This window comes from Sus scrofa, chromosome 8, assembly GCF_000003025.6.
Source record: "Sus scrofa isolate TJ Tabasco breed Duroc chromosome 8, Sscrofa11.1, whole genome shotgun sequence".
Lineage (NCBI taxonomy): Eukaryota > Metazoa > Chordata > Mammalia > Artiodactyla > Suidae > Sus > Sus scrofa.
The window spans coordinates 97,058,335-97,082,225 of NC_010450.4; the positions used below are offsets into that span (position 1 = coordinate 97,058,335).

Genomic DNA, 23,891 nt, shown 5'->3' on the forward strand with positions numbered 1-23,891 from the left:
TCATACTTTGTTTTTATAGCTTCTAAAAAATTACTTAGCTAAAATGGATATTACAGTCAACTTCCACTTTCTTATTAGTCCAATGATCTATCCCTTCTAGTAGCTGCCAATGAATCTAAGTTTAAAATCAGAACATATGGAGTTCCTGTCGTGGCTCAGCAGAAATGAATCTGACTAGTGTCCATGAGGACACAGATTTGATCCCTGACCTTGCTCAGTGGGTTAAAGATTTGGTGTTGCTGTGAGCTGTGGTGTACATCACAGGTGTGGCTCGGATCCCGTGTTGCTGTAGCTGTGGTGTAGGCTGGCAGCTGTAGCTCCTATTTGACCCCTAACCTGGGAACCTCCCTATACCACAAGTGCAGTCCTAAAAAAAAAAAAATCTAGGACTGGCTTAGCTGAAATGTTACTTTGTTTCCTTGATCAAAATTAACATATTTATAAGAGGATAAAATTTATAAAAAAAATACTTCTGGAGTTATCTTACCAATTCTTGGATCAGGATAAGGCACTTCATGTAAATTAGTATAAAATGCTTCTAGTTCAAATGGTTCCTTCTTGTGGAAAGTAATGACTTTTGAGAATGGCGCAGGATGGTTCTTACAGAATACTTCACATTCCCTAAAAATGGAATAAAAAACACTTAAGCTGAAAACAAAAAGAAAGTTGCCTATGAGCCTAACGACAGAATCCATCTCATTTTTAATTCTTAAGCAGCAATTTTAACAACCTGTGCACAAATGTTAAGACGAATTATTGGTTCTGCTGTGCATTTTGACAGGTTCATTGCTCACAGTTTTCAGAATGTCTGTCATGGTAACAGATAATTCTGTCCTACTAAAAAGAGAACAGTTACCTGGGAATAGGTATATTTTAAGGCCAATATATAGGGATTTTTTTTTTTTTGCTCATATCTGAGGACCAAATTCTATCAAATAGTATCCAAAATACTTATCATATATAAGCCTTATTCTAACTCCATTAAAAAATACTGTTATTTGAAAATTATTTCAAACTCATAGAAAAGTGCAAAATAAAAATGGGAATAAGGAACACCTGTATATCTTTCACCTAAATTTGCTACTGATTTACCCCATTTGTTTCGAGTGCACATATTCTGTGTATGTATATTTTTTCTGAACCAACTAAGGGTGTTATATACATGGTGGCCTTTTACCCCTAAATGCTTCAATGTGTCTTTCCTAAAAACCACATTACAGCTATCAACTTTATAAATTTCTTTAAAAATTTTTATTATAGTTGATGTACAATGTTCTGTCAATTTCTGTTGTACAGCAAAGTGACCCAAATATACACATATTTTTTTTTTCACATTATCCTCCATCATGTTCCATCACAAGTGATCAGATATAGTTCCTAGGACTATACAGCAGAAATCTCATTGCCTGTCCATTCCAAATGCAATCGTTTACATCTTCAACTTTGTAAATTTACACTGATACTTCACAATCCATATTCCAATTTTTTCAGCTGATGTAACAATTTCCTTTATTTTCTCTTCTCTAGCACAGGAAGCTTTAAAACCTACATAGCAGAGTTCCCGTTTTGGCTCAGCAGGTTAAGAACCCAACTAGTATACATGAAATGTGGGTTTGATCCCTGGCCTCACTCAGTAGATTAAGGATCCAGCATTGCCTCAAGATGCAGTGTAGGTCGCAGATGTGGCTTGGATCCTATGTTGCTGTGGTTGTGGTGTAGGCCGGCCCCTACAAGCTCCGATTCAAACTGTGGTCTAGAAACTTCCGTGTGCCACAGGTGCGACCATAAAAAGAAAACAAAAACAAAAACAAAACAAAACCTACATAGCAATTCCTATTCTTTAAACAGTGTAACAGGAATGACTGTTTATAGTGGCCCAGAAACTCACTCTTTAATATTATATATATCATCATGCTATTAATTACACAAGGTTTGAAAATCTCACCTTTATGGACCTTTTCCTCTATCCTAGTTTTCAAAATCTACCATTACCTTCTACTTTCTTACTGTAGTCATTAGGATATATTTACTTTCCAATTTAATCCCATATGTTTTCTTATAATTTTTCCTGAATCATTTATACATTTAACTGAAATTAACTTTAAAAAACATTTCTTGTCTCAAAACCGACATTAACACATGCCATTTTTAAATGCCCTGAGGAGTTCCCGGGTTGTGCAGCAAATTAAGGATCCAGCATGTCACCTCTGTGGCACAAGTTCAATACCTGGCCTGGGAACTTCTATATGCCATTGGTGTGGCAAAAAAAATTAAAAAAAAAAATTGTTATGAAAAACCTTCCAATCAGGAAAGTTGCACAAAAATTTATATTTATTGGGGGTGTGGATGTATAGAACACGGAACAAAATTCTAAAAGCAACTTCAAAACCTAAATACAGTTTTACTTTATTTTATAAAACATACTTCTGAAAAGTAGTGAAATAATATATTTCAAATATAGATTTTTATTTTGGTAAGGAAGTAAGCAATTTAAAACCTAGGCAGTTCATGGAAAAGGAAATGTAAATGTCAAAGCATGAAAAGACTGCAGCTCAAAATAGTCAGAAATGCAAATTTAATGACAAAGTGTTAAGTTTTTAAAACTACTAGTATATTAAATTTAAATATGCAGGAGAAAATGACCTAAAATAGATTATCTCATGCAGTGTTAATAGGAATATAAATTGGTATAGTCTTTTTAGTGGATAAATAGGCAGTTATTAGTTAAAATAATGTTCATACCCTTTTGCTCAGTTTCACTCCTACACACTTATCTTACACATATACCAAACATATCTAAACAAGGAGTTGTGTACAAAGATATTCCTAACAGCACTGCTTGAAACAGGAAAAACATGACTTTACAGTGAGTGTACTAATTATGGCACATATAATTCTTGAAATAATAGTTACTGTTGACATAGAAAGGTAATATATATATTCAAAAAATCAATTTATACCAGAGATATACAGAAGATCATGTATTTTAAAAAAAGTCCATGCTTTTATTTGGCTATTCAAAGAAAAATGACTGGATAGATATATACCTAGCTATTAACAATAGTTACCCTCAATAAAACTGGCTAAGAGAATTGAGTTTTTAAGTTTTTATATTTCTATTACACTGTGATTTTTATCTGAAAATTGGAATGCTTTACTTTTATAATACAATAATAAATGGTTTATAAATTATATATAATTTTTATAGTCTTCCTTTTGTCTAAAATCTTAATTAAAAATGTTTGACAAGTTTAAGAAGTGTAAATTCCTCTAATTCATTAAAGTGGATTTAATTGCTTGTTTATGACAAGAGCTAACAACCAAGGCTTTTAGAAGTATCTTACCCAATTCCATCTTCAAAAGAGGTCTTCCATCTTAACGTGATTGAATAAGGAACAAGGTCTGTTATGGAAAATTCACGCACTTTAAACGCTGGTGAGAGAATTGCACACTGAAAATAAGATGTATACCGTATTTAAATCAACAAACACCAAACATACTCAAGTTACCATGATTCAACTGCCTAATAAAGTTCTTATAATAAAACTGTTACATTTTAAAAATTACCATTTTGGGATAATAAACTTTTAAAGTATGAGTACTCTGTGGCTTTATAAAAATGAAGGTAAAATATTTTTAAATCTCAAAAAAGAATTTTAAATAGAAATAGTTACAAGAATTCATAAATATTTTGTCAATACAATTATAGACATTTTCCTATGATAGTTTAAAAACAGATGAGATAGACATACACTTATTTTTCAGGAATAATTTCAATTTAATTTTAGCTTACTGACAAGTGGTTAGACGAGGTAACATTAAAAAATTCTTCGACGGGAGTTCCTGTCGTGGCTCAGAGGTTAATGAATCCGACTAGGAACCATGAGGTTTTGGGTTCTATCCTGGCCTTGCTCAGTGGGTTAAGGATCCGGCGTTGCCGTTAGCTGTGGTGTAGGATGCAGACGTGGCTCGGATCCCGTGTTGCTGTGGCTCTAGTGTAGGCCAGCGGCTACAGCTCTGATTGCACCCCTAGCCTGGGAACCTCCATATGCTGCAGGAGCGGCCCAAGAAATGGCAAAAAAAGACCAAAAAAAAAGGTTCTTTGATGAGTTCCTTGGTAGCCTTGCAGTTAAGGATTTGCACTGTCACTGCTGTAGCTCAGATTTGATCCCTGGCTTGGGGACTGCTGTGGAAGCAGCCAAAAAAATACAAGTTCTTTGAGGCCTATCACCATATTTCTGACAAAACACATATTTTAAAAGAAAAGCAAAAAAGACTGATAATCATACCTGTAATGCACATCCTCTTGCAACAGCTTCATCAGCATTTAATGTAGTACTTATGTCTTTAAGAAAGAATTTAGTGATCTGTTCCTTTACTGCAGGAATTCGTGTTGCTCCGCCTACAATTTCTATACTACTTATGTCTTCACGTTGTAAGTCTGGAAAACAAAATGTTTAATTGAAGAAAATAAGATAATCTTTATAAAAATGTGAACAGAAGCGTTCCTGCTGTGGCACAGTGGGTTAAAGATCCAGCATTGTTGCAGCTGTGGCATAGGTCACAGATGTGGATCAGATTCGATCCCTGGCTTGGGAATTTCCATATGCCACAGGTGCAGCAGAAAGAGGGGAAAAAAATATGAACAGTAGACCTTGGAAAGTACTTTTAAAAAACAGATTTTCAAATTTTCTTAAAATAAAATAGAAAAAAGGTAAAAATAAATTTTAGAAAAAGGCAAAACTTAATAGATATTATCTACGTGTCAGGCACTGCACTTGGACCAAATGATGAAGTGACCACAAGGGCAGAAAAGCGCCTTACGGGCTTTAAAGTAACTCTTCGAAGTCCTTCAATTTTTTTGACTTCCACCTCATAAATCTCCACAGAAGGTTGATTACCAAAAACCTTAACAAAAAGCAGTTATGTCCTCATTTCTACTTTTCATCCATCTTCATAAACTTACATATAAATCCCTTCAAAATATAACTAGCATTAATTTTATGATGTAAACAAGATGAGTCAGGAGTTCTTATAAACTCAGATTTCTAGTTGCCCTCTTCTTATGAATAATGAATGAGTTATAATCTCCTTCTCTAAAATGAGAAATACAAATCTTCAAAATATACATGAAATTATATTTTTACAATTTTTTATTGCTTTATCATTTTCTATCCCAGTCAAGTAACACCATGGTACAGTTGTGATGATTAGTTCAGTAACTTTCACTTACTAGCTTGTTCCATTACTGCTTTTAATGGTGGCTCAACCCTGGCAAAGAGGGAAGCACATAATTGTTCAAACTGAGCCCTGTGGCAAAATGAAATAAAATTCATTATTTTGGGATATAAAAATCAAGCATATTTTCTAAAATAACAGAATGAAAAAAATCATACATGATCTAAACATTATAAAATAAGCACTTTCCAAGCTGAAAACATACATGGTACCTGTTCATTTTACTTGAAACATCAAGGTCATTCATGAAACACTCAATGTTCAGTGGAAGATCTGATGCATTTGCACTCATTAACTTCTTTAGTTTTTCACATTCCTGATATAAACGTAACAAGGCCCGAGAGTTTTCTTTCACATTTATCTTATATTTTGACTTGAACTCATCACAGAAGTAGTCTACTAAAGCCTCATCAAAGTTCCTGCCACCCAAATATGGATCAAAAGTAGTAGCCAACACCTGTTTAATTGAAAAACGAAAACCATAATTTCAGAAATATAGATGCTTTGCAAAAAAACAAAAAAACTACCTTTTAAAATTAAAATCAAAACCAAAGAACTTCTCAAAAATCACAGGGGTGCCAAATTTGGAATCACGTATTTTATCACTCATATTCAGCCAACATATTTATCTACTTTGAGTTATTTGGTTTAGGTTATAGATCTATACACCACAGTGAAATAATAATTCTAATTCTCAAATAACTGAGTTACAATGACTAAAAATTTTATTACCTCACATCCTATTGTTCTATAAGAGTACTGAACAGGTGGGCCAAAAATCAATTTTGAGAGAACCAAGAAACAGTCCTAACTACATAATCAAAAACAGCCAAGAAGAGTCAATCTAAAACATTGTAATTGGTCAATTTACAAATGAGGAATTAGTCTCCCCCCATCTCCCCAAAAAGCCGGTTTGGTTTTTTTTTTCTCCCCCTCCCTTTTTTTTTTTTTTTGCTTTTTAGGGCCGCACTCGTGGCATATGGAAATTCCTAGGCTAGGGGTCAAAATCAGAGCTGCAGCTGCCATCCTACCCCATAGCCATAGCATAGCTCACCGCAATGCTGGATCCTTAACCCACTGAGCAAGGCCAGGGATTGAACCCATATCTTCATGGATACTAGTTGGGTTGGTAACCTGCTGAGTCACAATGGGAACTTTCAGGCTATTTTTATATAGAAGGAACAAAAGAGCAGATGAGGAGCCAAAAAAGAAAACAAAAACATGAAGAGGAGAGACAAGAATTTAATAAGATTGGTGAGCAGAAGATCCCTGATAGCAATGGAATGTAAGAGGAGGGGACAAGTCACAGCACTTCAACACCAGAGCCCATAAAAATATAGGACCAAGACATCTCTCTCCCCAGGTACTTTTAATAGTTAGTACTAAAAAAGTAGAATCCCACTGCTGGTATGGTTCATCAACTTTTTTTCACAAGAATGGGTGGTGGGAGTTCCCACTGTGGCTCAGCAGTAACAAACCAAACTAGAATGCATGAGGATGTGGGTCTGATCCCTGGCCTAGATCAGCGGGTTAAGGATTGGACATTGCCGTGAGCTGTGGTCACAGACTCGGCTCAGATCCTGCATTTCTGTGGCTGTGGTGTACGTGGCAGCTGCAGCTCTGATTCGACCCCTAGCCTGGAAACTTTCTTATGCCGCAGGTGCATAGTCTGACTGGGATGCCATCCTGTAGATCAGCGTGGAAAATCCATGGACAGACTTCTCTTGAGATCCAGTATCTCAAAATTAGATGCAAAATTGTGTAAGTATGTGACTAGTACAGATGTGCATTGTTCTGGAGAGAAGGGCTATAGCTTTTATCAAACTTCTCTGATCTAAAAAACTACAGATCTACTTACTCTAAGGTATTCACTAAAAATGAAGAAAAGAAAATGTTTTTTAACCAAGCTAAAATTCAAGACTAATTAATTACCAAGGATTAAGTCAATTTGCAAAATAAATTATCCTATATTTACTATGAGTCATTTCCCTTTAATTTTCTAATAACAATGATGCTATTATAGTAATATAAACTATAAGAGGAGTTCCCATTGTAGCGCAGTGGTTAACAAATCCAACTAGGAACCATGAGGTTGCGGGTTCGATCCCTGGCCTTGCTCAGTGGGTTAGGGATCTGGCATTGCCGTGAGCTGTGGTGTGGGTCACAGACGGGGCTCGGATCCCATGTTGCTGTGGCTCTGGTGTAAGCCAGTGGCTACAGCTCCGATTAGACCCCTAGCCTGGGAACCTCCATATGCTGTGGGAGTGGCTCAAGAAAAGGTAAAAAGACAACAACAACAACAACAAAAAAAACTGTAAGACAAAAGGCTCTGAAAGGTGCTGGATAACCCTTTAGCCCCCAAAGTATTTAATCTTCTGAGCAAATTCTATATATGTGTGCTATAGGGAGACAGAGTGAATGTGAGGTCTAGGTAAGATAATCAGTGTAAAAGTGAGTATAAAACCAAACAAAGGCTAAAACAAGATAAGCACATAAAGGTAAATAATGCCACATCAGAGAAAATTTTGATTAGGGCTCCTGGACAGAAAAAGATTCTTTTTTTTTTTTTTTTGTCTTTTTGCTATTTCTGTGGGCCGCTCCCGCGGCATATGGCAGTTCCCAGGCTAGGGGTCGAATCAGAGCTGTAGCCCCCTGCCTACACCAGAGCCACAGCAATGCAGGATCTGAGCCACGTCTGCAACCTACACCACAGCTCACAGCAACGCCGGATCGTTAACCCACTGAGCAAGGGCAGGGACCGAACCCGCAACCTCATGGTTCCTAGTCAGATTCCCTAACCACTGTGCCACGACAGGAACTCCAGAAAAAGATTCTAAAGACAATGGGAATCATTTTAGAAAATGTTTCTTATGTATATTTATAAACATGTAATTTATGCTCCCTGATAGCTGACTTATCACTTCAACAATAAAAATAGCTAATACATAGTATTTGCCATACAGCATTCCAAGCATCCTACATTAACTCATTTTGTCCACAAAAATTCTATGAGGTAGTTACTGACAGTATCCTCAAGTGAGGAACCCGAGGTTTGGGAGGTTAAGTAACTTGCTCAAGGTCAGTTTTTAAGTGGCAGAGCCAGGATTTAAACCCAAGCATTAAAGTTCTTTACACAGTCTTACGCTCTTAACCATTAAAATTAAATATATCAAATCACTTATTTACTTACTTTAAGTTTTCCTTTGTTAAATGCACAAACTGCAACCTGATAGGCAGAATGTCCCATATCAATAAATACTACATTTCTTGGTTTTTCATCTAATGGAGGAAGATCCTGTTTATAAATTCCATATGCTAGTGCAACTATGCAAGAAAAAAGGATTAGGTAATTCCAGCACAGCAATCATTTGGAAAACAACAGGTAAGTCACGCTGATACTACATTTTAATACATAGTAGAGTAATACAAAATTCGTTTCAAATATATATATATATGAACAATCAGGTCACTCTGCTGCACAGCAGAAATTGACAAAACACTATAAATGGACTACAATAAAATTTAAAAAAAACAGTATGGTAAAAAACAAATTAATTTCAAAGTAAATTAACTTTTCATAATTTGGTTAATATTTTTTATTTTTTTCTCTACTCATCTAGAACTCTAAAATGATTCTTACAGACAATGCAAAACATGTTTAATCTCTGCCAAAATGCTGTTCTTCGAAATGACAAGCATATAGGAACTCAAACATAATAGTTTTAAAAATAAATACTTTGATTAGGGAAAAAACTGTAACAATATTTTACTGACAGTGATTTTCAAACTGCAAACTGCTCACCTGCAGTAGTTTCATTCATTAACCTTAAACAATTTAAACCGGCAACCTGGGCTGCAGCCATCACAGATCTCCTCTCAGCATCAGTGAAAAAGCTAGGAATCTAGTATTTCAAAACAGTAATTAAGTGTATTAGTTCAACGTAAAAGACTTTATTTAAATGTTTCATCAACTGAAAAATGAAAATAACTGCACTTAAAACTTACGTACAGTTTAAGGCAAAGAATGGTGTTCTAACTAAATAAATAAGAAACAATAAAGTTTGCAATTTCATATCAGAAAGTTTTGACCTAACGTACGAACATAAATTTAAAGCAATTAGTAAAACGGAATAATACTGTAGGATTTCAAAAGTATGTTAATCTAAATGTTTCCTTGTGACCAATGGTCTGTCTATAAAAATATCTATTTGCTCATCTTCAACAATGAAACATTAAAAACCCAAGGATATGTTAAAATGAGATTGGTTAAATATGTTATATCCCAATGATGGAATCCTAGGTAGATGCTAGAATCAGACTGATCTGAACTATGATAGAAGAGTACTTTTACTACATTAAAAGGGAGGGGTCACATAGCATGATTCATTTTTGTGGATGTATGTACTACTAGAAGAATGTAATCACAAGTATTTACAATGGTTAAATTTCAAAGAAGCTTTCACTTCTGCGGCGCTTGTCCGAGCCTTCACCCGTCTGTTCCTCTTCTGATGTCGTCCTATCCTGGGAACGTGGGTGTGCTACTCTATGTGGTTTGCACGATCAGAGACTGCAGGATGGATCTTGGAGGAGACGGCTCCTGCTGGGCCTCTAAGGCAACCACGCATAGCCATCTACAACTTTCAGACTCCTGACCTCTGGGGTTTTCTATTGGCAGAAAACAGACTTTGAATGGACTATCATTTGGAAAGAATTGGGCTAGAGCACCCTGTGTTCCTCAGGGCAATAAGGAAGTTGATTCTAGCCTGATTTTGCTCTCAGCTTGGTTCAGTCTGTCCTGTAATAGGCGTTTATCAGCTATGGACTAGGAATGCAGGGCCTCAAATGACTGACCCTGTGCTCTCCAGAAAAAGCATGACTTGGTTGATCAGTCCCACAAGGTGATTCTCCAACCCAGGTGTCCAGAGTTGGAAAAGTCTGTGCCTGCTCTGAAGAATTAGTTACTAATTTTGTAGCCTATCTCGAAAATAAAGTCCTTTAAAGAAAAAAAAAAAAAATTCAAAGAAGGAGTGAACTATAGTGCAGGTGACTTATGATGAGCATGAGTTTCTTTATAAAGCAGCAAAAAACATTAAATATGTTTCTATTAAAAAAAAACCCATAATTTAAAACTTTTAAGATGACATTATTTAGTTTTATCAAACTAAGAATTACTTTCATTTGGTCTACAGATTTCTAAAAAGCTAATTCAGTATGTTCATGTATGAAATGATTTGGGGCTCTTCCAACTTTAAATAAGTAGTCTCCTCCAATCTTATAGCTTTCTGAATTCAGAAGTTTCATTTAACAGATAACATCAGGAAAAGAACTTGAATTTTGACAAGCTTGTATATCCTGATTTTGGTATTACCCCTCTGACAAAAATCTAAATTATAAGGTATGGTTTACTTAATATTCACTGAGCACTTATGTGCCAGGTACTTTTCTAGCCATTAGGGATAAGACTGTGCATAAAACAGAACATACTTCCCCTTGTACAGCTCACATGGGTCTATTGCATTAATTACATAATAATTAATGCTGTTCATAATATATTCCAACATTAACTTCTGACATGAAAGTAAAATCAAGTATGGCTAAATAAATAAGGATGGATTTGAATTTAAGATAAATTTTTTAAATTTGCACCATTCTGACACATACTTTCAAGCAACACTATAGTGAAAAAAAGTTATGAACTATTTCAGGCTGATTTCTAGCTCTATCACTCATTAGCTGTGTTGATTTTGAGGCAAATTATTTAACAACTCTATGCCTCAGCTTTTTCATCTGTGAAACTGAGGTTAATAACATCCTATCTCAAGAGTAGTTCTGAGGATTAAATAGGTTAATGTATCTTAACTACCTCTAATAGTGCCTGACCAATGGTAAACTCTATTACTTACTATTATGAAATGACTATTAGAAAACAAAATACTAAGCTCTAATATTTTTCTCATTTAAAAAATTCCAAATACACCTGACAAATTTTAATTACTAAGTTCATTGAAGAGTTTATGATTTTACTTTTCTGATGACATGAGTCTCTTGAATATATGCAGTAAAGCTGACCATACTAAGAATATATTTACATATATCTCACAGATATTTTATTTCTGAAAAAAATACCTCATAATCACACTTCCATGTGGAATCTAAAAAAGCCAAATTCATAGGATAGAACAGAATGGTGGTTACCAAGGGCAGGGAAGTAGGAGAAATGGGGAGACAGTAGCCAAAGGGTACAAAGTTTCAGTTATTAGAATGAATAAGTTCTAGAAACCCAATGTACAGCATGTTGACTACAGTTAATAAAGCTGTATTATATATTGGAAATTTGCTAAGCAAGTAGATCTCAGGTACTTCCACCACACTAACACTAAAAAGGTAACTATAAGAGGAGATGGATATGTTAATTAGCTTGACTGTAGCTATCATTTCACTATGTATATGAAAGCACCATGTTGTTCACCTCATATATAAAAAATTTTTTATCTTAAAGGCACAAGTAGATTTCGGGGGTGATGAATATGTTTATTATACTGATTGTGATGATAATGGTTTTGTGGGTATATGCATTATGTCAAAACTTCTGGAAATATACACGTTAAATACATCTAATTTTATCATTTTATAAAAGGATCTTTTTTCTTTCTGATACAGAATATCCATAATCTCAAATTCCCAACTGGGTATTTTCAACCTCTGACATAAATGTTAAGGTCCCTAGAGATGGGGTGTTAACTAACCATGCTACTTGGAAAGATTCTTAGGGATAAGTGGCAGCTACAGGAGTCACTAATTAATCATACACGTTAGTGTTTTTAAGATTCACTGATTACCACAATTGACTTTATAGGAAACTCAATCCTGAACTTTACCAATTAATATAATTTTTAACATAAAAGTAAAGATGGATTTAGACTATTTACTGCATAACGGCAGAAAGAGTAAAAGAAAAGGGAAGAAAAATATTTCAATATAATACTAACACACATGAAAAATATGATTCAAGAATGTTCATTAGTGAAGTGAAACGTACTGAAATCACACAGTCAGCCACTGGTTTCTTCAAAGCATTTTCTGAAGTCTCTTTAAGCTTAGCCAGTAACATTCCGGTAACTTGCTCAATTGCAAATGGTCTCTCTTCTTCTAAGTATCGCACCTAAAGCCAAAAGTGTAGTTATTTATTGAGTCATTTAATCATCTAACTAGTATTTATGAGCATCTACTCTATCCACGATTGATATACATCAGTGAAAAATACAAAGTCCTTGCTCAATTAAGTTATGTACCAAAAAGATTGCTCTAGTATTAATTACGTCTCATCTCTCAAGTTTCAGGGCCTTACACACAGTATTATAACCAAACGAATTATTTTCAAAAGTGTCTTTAGGAATTCTTGTTGTGGCATGGTAGGTTAAGAATTCGACCACAGCAGCTCAAGTTGCTGCAGAGCTGCGGGTTCAATCCCTGGCCCAGCGCAGTAGATTAAGGATCTGGCACTGCCACAACTGTGGCATCAGTTGCAAGGATTTAATCCCTGGCCTGGGAACTTCCATATGCGATGGGTATAGTCATTTAAAAAAATACATCTGGAGTGCCCATTGTGGCTCAGTGGTAACGAACCCGACTGGTATCCGTAAGGATGTGTGTTCAATCCCTTGCCTTACTGCTGCAGGAACAATGGTGGGTCCTTAAACCACTGTGATATCGAGGGAACTCCACCTTACTGGGTTTTAGTAAGTTTGTGAAAAGGAAATGAGAACATTAGCAAAGGAAAAGAAAGAAAAACATTTCCTTATTTAAAAAAACTTAATAATTATTACTTTAAGCCTTCTGGGAGTAACTATGAATTCAACACTGAATTTGAAATACATGAAAATTTTAAGTTATTTTTAACCACTTCTGGAGTTCCTTTGTGGCTCAGTGGTTAACAAGTCTGACTAGGAACCATGAGGTTGCGGGTTCGATCCCTGGCCTTGCTCAGTGGGTTAAGGATCCCAAGTTGCTGTGAGCTGTAGTGTAGGTTGCAGATGCAGCTTGGATCCTGTGTTGCTGTGGTGTAGGCCAGCAGCTACAGCTCAGATGCAACCCTTAGCTTGGGAACTTCCATATGACGCAGGCGGGGCCCTTAAAAAAAAAAAAAAAAAAAAAAAAAGTCAAAAAATAAATGGATAAAATGCTTGAGGAGTTGAATGCTAAAGATCTTCAATCTTCAAAAGAACTTAAAAAGCTCTTTGAAATAACTTAGACACAGGACTGATCAATGTTTTCAAAGCTTCTTTGACTAGCTTACATGCATTCACTATGACTGCATAAAAATTGTTAAAACATTAGGTTTTGACTTTAAAAATAATTTAGTTTTTCTTTAGTTTTTCTCAACTACTGACAAAGCATGATTTTGAATTTTCTATTTTAAAGAATAAAAGCAAAGGAATTTAAGTATTTTAGAATAAAACTGCTCCATGGAGTCATTAGCCAGAAGTTATCATATCTAAAGGATATGCAAATATTATTCTTTATATCATTTGTTGCTACCATACCCATCCAGATTCCTAGTCAGCAACTCTTGACTCACAAATTTCACATAAAATATGTCACAACTTTTCAACTTGTCTTTAATCTCTTATGGTGTCTTCTTTGAACCACTGTAATAGCCTCATGATTCCTTACTACCATTCACCATCCACCTTGCAGTCAGAAGCCTCTTCTAAACATGGAAATATGTGCATAGGCTTAAAACACATTAAAATTAGTCATTAAATTTTTAGCTTTGAGATATAATTCATATAGCATAAAGTTTATGCTTCTGAAATGTACAATCAAGTGGTTTTTAGTGTCTTCAAAGTTGTGCACTGATTACCAGTAATTGTTGTACATTTTCATTACCCTAAGAAGAGAGACCCAGTAGCTGTAGCAATAGAGGAACTCATTCCCCCTTACGCTTAAAACTCCTAGCAACTACTCAATCTGTTTCATGTGTCTACTGATTTGCCTGACTCAGGATAACCATATAAATGGAATAATATGATAGGTGACCTTTTACATATGACTTTTTTTTCTTTTTCTTTTCTTTTTCGGGCTGTACCCACAGCAAGTTGAGGTTCCCAGGCTAGGGGTCGAAATGGAGATGTACCTGCCAGCCTATGCCACAGCCACAGCAACACCAGATCCAATTTGCGTCTGCGACTTATACCACAGCTCACAGCAACGCTGGATCCTTAACCCACTGAGTGAGGCCAGGGATTGAACCCACAACCTCATGGTTCCCAGTCAGATTCGTTTGCAGTGCACCACAATGGGAACTCCTATATATGGCTTTTTTTTTCAGTTAGCATGTTTTCAAGGTTCATCCATGTTACAGCACAAATCTGTACTTCACTCGTTTTTATAGTCAAATAGTATATTCCACTGAATAGCCATACCACATTTTGTTTATCCATTCACCAGCTTATGGACACTTGCATTGTTTCTACTTTCTAACTATTATAAATAATTCTATTATGACCATCGGAGTACAGATTTTTGTATGCACGTATGGTTCAATTCTCTTACGTATATACCTAAGAGTAGAACTGCTGGGTCATATAATAACTATGTGTTTTGGTGTATTCTTAAGCAGTTTACAACTTTCTATCTCAGGATATAGAAATAAAAATCCAGAAGCCATCTCTTACTTGGAAGAAGAATTTGCTTTAATATTTCTAATATGTTATAAGATTCTTCTAAATTAGAGGAAACTCATTATGGCAATTAACATATTTTGGGGTCTATTTTTCTAAATCACATGGCTCTGCCTTTATCCCTTAAAAAATGGTTCACCTCTAGAAGTTTCCCAAATAACAATCCCTTTTTCTTAACGATAAAAGTATTTGGATTTAAAAGATTATTATTCTAAATTAGATTTTTTTTTTTGGCATTCACAAAAGCATATTACAAAAACTGCCTGTAGTTTGGTAAATACATTCTGCATCCAGAGGAAAAAGGTTAAATTACAAATAGGCCATATTATATTTGGTTTCTTTAATCTGAATATGTGTTAGCATTCTGGGAATATAAGCTTACCTTAACTCCTGCACTTCCATTAGGCATCTTCTGCAGTTCATAGGGAAGCCTGATCCTTTCAGTTTGCACAATAGGATCATCAAATGATCGCCCATGAAGCTTTTTGAAACCATGAATTGTATTTCTTACATTCGTGACTATCTGTTGGCAGTAAACACTTTCATTTATCAATTACTTAACGAATGCACATAAACATTATGCTAATACTTGAGAACCACCAGGTCTCCTTATCCCACACATCCAAGTTCAGAATTAGACACAATCACTCATTTTTCTGGTTCCTAATTGATAGTCAAATTACACTGTGTCCCCCAAACACTCCTCCTATCCTGGGAATGTTAGATTCCAAATTAATGTCTTCAAAAAAGAACAAAACTATTTTTGATACAGTGAAAATTTATATACAACTCATCTAGTTTTCAATGCTCTTGAGTTAATGAATTAGTATCTTTAGTCTCTTTCAACTTTCAATTGTACATTTTTATTTAAACTATATTTTTATTGTCATGTTTTTCTTTTACTCTTAATATCTTATTATTTTTAAAATTTCCAATTTATTACTATGTTGCTGAAAATTGCTCCTAGGCTGATAAATTAAACTCCTTCCCTGCAGCATGGTGCTAAGTTAAAGTGTCTTAATTTGCTTGTATTTTGGCAAAGTAATTTTTTTCTTTAACTACAGCATCTAGTTCCAACTACAGACTACTACTGAGATCCAAGTTGTTGATCTCTTAGTGACATTTAACACCAAATAGATCTGAATCTTCAATTATGAGATGAGAACTACAGGGATGCTGAATTACCATGTTGATCTCTTTAGCTTTTTAGGAAAAATAGCTTATAGTTTGCTTTCTTCAGAGACTGTGAGGTCTACACTACACTTAGAAGATGAGCCAGAATATGAGATCTAAACTTTTGTGAAGTGGTCATTCTGGCAATACGAAAATGTGAAAGAAGGGGAAAAAAAACATTTGTACATAGCAACTGTAAAACAATCTTGATAAAAAAGCTTAAGCAAAAATTCTTGGATAAATGAGTCAATTATTCTTACAAAGTCATGAGGAAAAAAGCTCCATTAAACACAGTCATTTGTAGTAAAGGAGACCTAGATATGTACTAAAATGTAAGAAATAAATGTTAACGGCTTTTTGTTCATGGCAATAAACAAAGTCCAAAGAAAATGAACCTATAACATGGAATGTTGAAAGTGAATGTTTTACCCAAAAGGATTTCAGAAGCCTAGAAATATGAATACTTAAAGAGATTCCATGCAAAGCAATAGCCACATAGGATTACTCTGGAAATTAGTTTCTCCATTCTCCCACCTTCTTTTACAAAGACATTGTTCAGTTGTAGAAGTGTACATTCTAGATAGGACTATCCCTCATAGAAAGTGACCATACAAGGAAAAATCGATGCTACTTGGTAGTAAAGCAAAATATATCTAATAGAATACAAAAATATTCCCTCTGTCATCTTCATTTTTTTCCTTCACTTTTAATTCCATAAAATAGGAGCTTTGTTACCAATATGAAGTAAATTCTTCCTCTAAGTCAAAACATCTACATTAGCAATTTACCTGACTCTTAGCTGCATTTCCAATGGCTCGCGTTCTCGATCCCAAAGATATACAGGCCCTAAATGGGAAAAAACAAAAGTTTGTTCTCAGGGTATTTCTATATTAATGTGTTACTATTCTACTTCTCTTTATACAAAAATGAATTTAAAAGATTAATATAATCATGTATTTTAAAAATAGGTTACTGAAATCAGAACTTTACATATTTTTAAATGTTCCTAAGTAAGAGAATAGTGGTCAGAATGTCAGAATCTTTTTTAATGTGCTAATAGTTGGGAACACTGTACTGGCCCCAATATTGTTTTTTAAATTCTACTGGTCTATAACTTACTACAAATATTAATTGTATTCAGTAAGGCCAGGCCGTCTGGATCTAAATCTTGGCTCTGCCACTTAATAGCTGAGTAACCTTTTGTAAGTTACCTAACCATTATTTGCTTCAGCGTCCTACCTGGAAGATAGTGATGATAACACCTACTCATAGGGTTGTGTGAGGATTAAATGAGTGAATACAGGTAAATGCTTTGAGCACTAATACTGCTGATTTTATTACTGCATTTATGTAATTCTGTTTATAAAAACAAGAGCAGAGTAACTTTTTAAAATCAAAATACCCATTTCATGCTATGATTTCAAGAAAATACTTCAATGGTTTCAGTTGTAAATATAGGTAATTATTCATTCAGTCAACAAATATTTACAGACATTGGAAGTTCCTTTGTGGCACAGTAGGTTAAGAGTCTAGTGTCAGTGCAGCGACTCAGGTCACTACTATGGCGCAGGTTCAATCCCTGGCTCAGGAACTTCTGGCCAAAAAACAAAACCAAAAGAAAACAAATATTTACAGGCATTGTGTATACACCAGCTACAATCACTTTTCTTGGAGAGTCTAGTCTATCAAAAAAAAAGCAACATATAAAACAATGAATGATAACAGCAAAAAAAAAAGAATAATCACTTGTAGATAATAAAAGTAGAACACATGATTTCTGAATTAAAACTTGAAAGAAGAGAAAGCATATTGCTATGTATCTGTTTTTGTGGAAAAGGGTATTCCTGCTATATAAGCATATGTCTGTTCTCAATATGATAGCCAAGTGACCCTCTTAGAGACTAAAATTCCTCTATTAAAAAAACCCTCCAATGGTGTCCGATCTCATAAAAGTTTATGTCTCCCCAACAGCCAATAAAGCCCTTCATGGTTTAGTTCTTAGCTATTCTACCCTATAACTTCAATCTAGGCACACAGGTCGCCTTGCTATTTCCAGAATGGGACAAGCACATTTCTGTCTCAGGGCCTTTCTACATGCTGTTCTCTCTTTCTTGAACACATGACTTGAACTCTCACTTCTTTCACGTCTCTGGCTCAAATGTCATCTTATCAGACCATCAAATATAAATAATATTCTTATCAGATGACCAAATGTCATCTTTTCTGACCATCAAATATAAATAATATTCTTGCTTCCCCCAACACATAAATAATATTCTTGCTCCTGTTTCTTCAATTGTATTTTTCTCCATAATGTGTCATGAGCTCATAAAATTAATTTTTTTACTGATAGTATCTCCACACTAGGGTGTAAACTCCATGTGCACAGATGATATATGTCCTATTGCTTTGATCTGCACTATCCAATTGGTGGCCACGAGCCAGATGTAGCTAGTAAATTTTAAACTAAAATTAAAAATTCAGTTTCTTAGCATTAGTCACATTTCAAGGGCTCATGAGCCAACTTTCAAGTGCTTAGCTATTGTATATGCAGAGAACAGAAAATACATACGTGTAGAAAAAAAAAAAAAAATTCTACTAGATAGCACTGGTCTAGATCATTATCTGCTGCATAACCAATATACTTAATGAATGTGAAGATAGCTCCTAAAGGTAATACTCATTTAAAAACTAGGAAGAATACAACTTGTCTGGTTTCAAAGGACATTTTGGTAGCTGTATCAGGGCCAAGTTATACAGGGTCTCAAATGACATATTATAAATTTGAAATACATTTGAAAATATAAAAGTTCATTATAAGCCTGTTATAAGTTCATTAAGGCTTTTGAATAATGGAAAGAACACTCCATGCTTATATATAATACAAACTGAATAGGAAAGATCCCAAAACAGAGCTTTTCAAGGGCTGAAGAAGATACTGTTATACAGGGGACACTGGATTCTCAGAGAAGGCAGGCAGTGAAGTTCATTTAGTCAATTTAACCGATGACTGCTGAGTAACTACTACATGTCTGGCACTCTGTTGGGCACTAAAGCTCTAACAGAGGAAAAAGACAGACATAGTTTTGGCTCTCTTTGAACTTAATACTGCTAGAGAGACTCACACAAATGAAAGTAAACCAGGTGGTACAACAATAACTACACATAGTGCAATGAAAGTAGATAACAGAAGGGATTAACCTAAAAGCGGAGGATCAGGAATGGCTTACCTGACAAAGTGTTGAGATTTGAAGGAAGAATAAATGATGAAGGATTCAACTAGGGGAATATTTGGTGGTGATCATTCTGACTATAGTAATGAGAGGAAGGCAAGAAGTTATCAGTAATCCCTATCAGGATTGTGGCAGCTGAGACAGAAGGAAAAGGAATTAAGAGATATTTAGGAGCTAAACTTGAATTTGGTGATAAAATTAGATTTTCACTGTGTTAATACATCAGCCACCAGCAGATGTGCTATTAAGCACATGAAATGTAGCTAGTCTTAATTGAGATGTACTTAAATGTGAAATACAATGGATTTTGAATATTTAAAATTTAAAAGTAATATTAAAACATATCATTAATTTAAAAACACTGATTACATGTTGAATAAAATTCTGAATATATTGAGTTATATCGAATATATTAAAATTAATTTTGCATATTTCTTATCTTTTTAATGTAACTACTAGGATAGTTGAAATTATGTGGCTCACATACATTATAGTTGTTTTTATTGAACAATGCTAGAATAGATAGTAGAAAAAAAGTAAAGTGTTAAGAACAGTGTCTAGGAGTTCCCGTTGTGGCTCAGTGGTTAACGAATCCGACTAGGAACCATGAGGTTGTGGGTTCAATCCCCGGCCTTGCTCAGTGGGTTAAGAACCCGACGTTGCAGTGAACTGTGTTGTAGGTTACAGATGCGGCTTGGATCCCAAGCTGCTATGGCTGTGGCGTAGGCCGGCAGCTGTAGCTCTGATTAGACCCCCTAGCCTGGGAACCTCCATATGCCGCGGGTGCTGCCCTAAAAAGACAAAAAAAAAAAAAAAAAACAGTGTCTAGGTTTCTAGTTTTCAGAAGAATGGTGCCATGCAATGAGAGAGAGAACACTACAAGAGGGATATGTTTGGGGATGGATATCACAAGTTCAATTTTGGACATGTTGAGATTGAGGTACCTTTGAGATATCCAAGCAGATATAGATTTAGAACTGAAATGTTAAATGTGATGAAGAGACACAGAGGAAATGGAATTACTTTTAACTGTGATCTAGTGAAAACAGGCAAACCGAATATAGTAAGAATCAGTGGTTCAGGCGACATCTTCATATGTCTTGAAAATAACTCCTTGATTCAACATAGTCTCTGCCAGAATAGATGTTTGCATACCTGATAGGGCAATCTATGTGGATGGCAGGCATTCCATCCTAAGACTCATCAGAGAAAATATGGATTTTCCATCTCTTAGCCTGCTTTACAATTCATCTTGCTCTCAACTCCATTATTTAGAGACAGTTCTGAATACTTTTTTCAATATGAGACTACCATCACTTCAATGCATTAAAAAAAATCTTATTCTGAGGGTAATTCACAAGAGCTTAACTTCTGTTAGAACTCTTAGATCCAAATAACATTGACTCAACTATCATTTATTAAGTGCTATATGTACTGAAATATGCTTTACGCTTCTATCACTTCACAAAGAAGGCTAAACAGTTAATCATTATCAGATATTCTCTGAGGTTAAAAGCAGACAACTTTTAAAGTTTAAACAATGTGTTACTGGGAGGAGGGAAGATTTGGGAGGGTAGGGATAACATATATACACTATTGTATAAAATAGATGACAAATGAGAACCTACTGTATAGCACAGGAAAATCTTTTTTTTTTGCTATTTCTTGAGCCGCTCCCGCGGCATATGGAGGTTCCCAGGCTAGGCGTCCAATCGGAGCTGTAGCCACCAGCCTACGCCAGAGCCACAGCAACACAGGATCCGAGCCGCGTCTGCAACCTACACCACAGCTCACGGCAACGCCGGATCGTTAACCCACTGAGCAAGGGCAGGGATCGAACCCGCAACCTCATGGTTCCAGTCTGATTCATTAACCACTGCGCCATGACGGGAACTCCATGGAAAATCTACTCAATAGTTTGTAATAACCTACATGGGAAAAAAAAAATGGATAGATTTATATGCATGGCTGATTCACTTTGCTGTACATCTGAAACTAATACAACACTGTAAGTCAACTATACTCCAATTAAATTAAAAAATGTTACAGCTTGAAATGTCCAATTTAAATACGGAGAAAACTTCTCATATACTAAAGGTCTTCAAACTCCTTCAATTTTTTTCTTTTCAAAAAGATTCTAATATACACCCATTAAATAAATAACTGCTAAGGATGCTCAGAAAAATCAATGTAAGTTAAAGACCTCTTCTCTCTCAAACCTTTTACTTTTAGTAATACTAAGGGAAACAGACACATTACAACTACATAGTCGGATGATATAGAGTTTTATAGAAAGAGATATTGAGCAGTTTATCAAAATATATATCACATAATACATTACACCTTTTACAGATTATATCAACTACTATTAAGAAATTCTATTTACACCTAAAGGGAAAAAAAGGACAGTTTCCAATGCAGATTACATCTATAATATCCAGTCTGGTGTTACTACCATGGTTGCAGTCCTAGATTCTCAGAGAATGCCACAAAATTCTAAACAAATAAGCAAAACTTCCAAATGTCCTATTATCACTTTTGCTATAGGAGGGGCATAAAAATCAAATGACAGGATGCTACTTTAAGAAAGCTGTATTTGGGAGTTCCCGTCATGGCTCAGTGGTTAACAAATCCGACCAGGAGCCATAAGGTTGCAGGTTCGATCCCTGCCCTTGCTCAGTGGGTTAAGGATCCGGCGTTGCCATGAGCTGTGGTGTAGGCCGCAGACGCGGCTTGGATCCCGCATTGCTGTGGCTGTGGTGTAGGCCACAGCTCCAATTAGACCCATAGCCTGGGTATTTCCATATGCCACGGGAACAGCCCTAGAAAAGGCAAAAAGACAAAAAAAAGAAAAAAAAAAAAAAAGAAAAAGCAAGCTGTATTTATATTTTCCCTTAAAATTTAAGATTAATTTTCTGTCTTTCTTATAAAGCCTGTTTTTTATAAGGCCAAGCATGGTTAGGTTGGAGAAAACACATATTGCCAGCAGACTCTAAGACATCTCACCTGAGAGGTCAACAGTCTAAATTTGTTTGCTTCTTTGTAAATTTCCACTAAGGATTCAAAACCTCTTGATCTTACATTTTAAACATAACCCTATTTTTAGAAATTTCTGCTTTCCCTTGCCAGTTCCATAAAATCACAATTACTATTTGCAGCCTCTTCTGCTATCACTGAATAGGTGCTAAAAAACACAATAACTAAATTAACATGAGAAGACAATCAATTGATTTAAATTAAGGGGTCAGCTCCTTATATGGCCATTTTGGTTATGAATCAAACTGTCAACTGCTGAGCAACTACTTTCAATTACAGTTGCCAAGATGTCTACAGAGCAGGATTTCTCAACTTTGTTACTACTGACATTTTGGGCCAACTTTTGGTTGAGGGAGTGGGGCTATTTTGTGCACTATAGGATTTTAGGAGCATCCCTGGACTCCACCTGCTAGATGCCAGCAGCACTCCTCTCTTTCCCCTCCCCCATGTGACAAGAAGAAATATCTTCATATATTGTCAGATATGTCCCGGGGACAAAATCTCCTCCAGTTGAGAACCACTGCTTCATTTCCAAAACAGTGTTCTGCGCAAAATATTTCCTTAGCCATTCAAATAAACTGGGGAAAACACTCTTATCTTAGAACGCTTCATGCCTATGAACAAATTAAGGAATGAGACTTTCCATGGTAAAAAAAAATCTGGTTATCATTTCTCAAACTTAACTATCTGGAAAAAAGCTGCCCTACAAGAGGTGGGGGAGGAATGTTCTCAAAAGGACTTATTGTTGCCATTTCTTTTCTAACTTGTTACTTAGAAATATAAAACTTCTAGGTATATATGCCTTAGTAATAAAACTTTCCAATCTTTCAACATGGACAATGCAAAAACTTTTTAACATATAAAAATAATAAAGATTCCTTAAATAGCTTCCAAATACTTCTAGTAAGCATAATTCACAAATTAGTTCATAACCTGAAATCATTAACAGAAATCACATAGACATTTATATAGGTAGGCACAATATTTAAAAAGGTGATTAGGTACATTAAATTAGATGTTACTGTTTAAGTATTTAATTACTAAATTAGACACACTATTTTAAAAGCTGATTATCTTACTTAAAATCCATCATTTCAAAGACAAATAGCAATACACAATTTTTTTTTTTTTTTTTTGTCTTTTTGTCATTTCCTGGGCCGTTCCCACGGCATATGGAGGTTCCCAGGCTAGGGGTCTAATCAGAGCGGTAACTGCCAGCCTACGCCAGAGCCACAGCAATGCGGGATCCAAGCCACGTCTGCGACCTACACCACAGCTCACGGCAACGCCAGATCGTTAACCACTGAGCAAGGGCAGGGATCGAACCCGCAACCTCATGGTTCCTAGTCGGATTCGTTAACCACTGTGCCACAACGGGAACTCCTGCAATACACAATATTTTTAAGTCTTTTGATTATTATTGTCTAGAACAGAGGTTTGCAAATTACCGTCTGCCACCTTTTTTTGTAAACAGTTTTATGAGAACACAGCTATGCTTATTAATTTGTATTATAGTGACCAATGACAT

The 23,891-nt window shown here is 35.3% G+C and overlaps 1 protein-coding gene across 1 annotated transcript in view; it reads right to left on the reverse strand.

The window, feature by feature from the left end:
- HSPA4L (heat shock protein family A (Hsp70) member 4 like) overlaps positions 1-23,891 on the reverse strand; it is a 56,062-nt gene that overhangs the window by 26,156 nt on the left and 6,015 nt on the right. The window contains 10 exon segments of the mRNA XM_021101609.1: positions 488-621; positions 3,345-3,451; positions 4,290-4,441; positions 5,234-5,310; positions 5,451-5,695; positions 8,429-8,562; positions 9,041-9,140; positions 12,278-12,400; positions 15,304-15,444; positions 16,883-16,940. Coding sequence (XP_020957268.1) covers positions 488-621; positions 3,345-3,451; positions 4,290-4,441; positions 5,234-5,310; positions 5,451-5,695; positions 8,429-8,562; positions 9,041-9,140; positions 12,278-12,400; positions 15,304-15,444; positions 16,883-16,940 — 1,271 coding nt within the window.